The 1,026-nt window shown below is 44.1% G+C and overlaps 1 protein-coding gene across 1 annotated transcript in view; it reads left to right on the top strand.

Moving 5' to 3' along the window:
- The window catches only part of LOC308165030 (kinesin-like protein KIF21A), a gene marked incomplete at both ends in the record, with an annotated part of 44,471 nt that overhangs the window by 10,085 nt on the left and 33,360 nt on the right, over positions 1–1,026 (top strand). Inside the window, one exon of the mRNA XM_080539131.1 lies at positions 7–46. Within this exon, the coding sequence (XP_080395257.1) occupies positions 7–46 (40 nt within the window). The remainder of the gene's footprint in view (positions 1–6; positions 47–1,026) is intronic.

Here is a 1,026-nt window from a genome sequence, read left to right as displayed (position 1 = left end):
GAACAGAGAGATCGCCTCGCTGAAGAAGGACCAGCGCAAGCAGGAGGTGAGCCGCACTTCCTCTCAGGGTGTCTTAGGGTCATGATGTCTTAGAACATTAGGGTGTGTTCTCACTAGAACATTAGGGTGTGTTCTCACTAGAACATTAGGGTGTGTTCTCACTAAAACATTGAGGGTGTGTTCTCACTAGAACATTTAGGGTGTGTTCTCACTAGAACATTAGGGTGTGTTCTCACTAGAACATTGAGGGTGTGTTCTCACTAGAACATTTATGGTGTGTTCTCACTAGAACATTGAGGGTGTGTTCTCACTAGAACATTGAGGGTGTGTTCTCACTAGAACATTTAGGGTGTGTATTCATCCTTGAGCTGAGGAAATCATTGTTCATTGTCTACTAGACTGAGGTAATCAAATATTGATTCTGCCCAGACAGACTTACAAAATGTATTATCAAAACCAATTCGGTTGTTAAGTTGTGACGTGTTTCCGGGTCCAAAGTTGGTTGGGGCGCTCTCTTCGAAATGCCTCAGTAATAATAATAATTCATTATATTTGTATAGCGCTTTTCCGAGGCTCAAAGATGCTGACAATGTGGGAAAAACGGGAAAGTGCTGCTGTGTCCCTTGTTGAATGAATGAATAGATCAGTCTAAAAACTGAACTGTCATTCTACCACTGTAGTACACTGGTACTCTGGTGCTTTAGTACACTGGTACTCTGGTGCTTTAGTACACTGGTACTCTGGTGCTTTAGTACACTGGTACTCTGGTGCTTTAGTACACTGGTACTCTGGTGCTGTAGTCCACTGGTACTCTGGTGCTTTAGTACACTGGTACTCTGGTGCTGTAGTACACTGGTACTCTGGTGCTTTAGTCCACTGGTACTCTGGTGCTTTAGTACACTGGTACTCTAGTGCTTTAGTACACTGGTACTCTGGTGCTGTAGTACACTGGTACTCTGGTGCTTTAGTACACTGGTACTCTGGTGCGGGGAATTTCTGGTTTGGACCCGGAAATTGCTAAACGTC

Source organism: Nansenia antarctica, assembly GCF_963989245.1.
Source record: "Nansenia antarctica genome assembly, chromosome: 9".
Classification (NCBI taxonomy): domain Eukaryota; kingdom Metazoa; phylum Chordata; class Actinopteri; order Argentiniformes; family Microstomatidae; genus Nansenia; species Nansenia antarctica.
The sequence above is the reverse complement of the archived record's forward strand: the minus strand, read 5'-3'. Positions and strand labels throughout refer to the sequence as shown.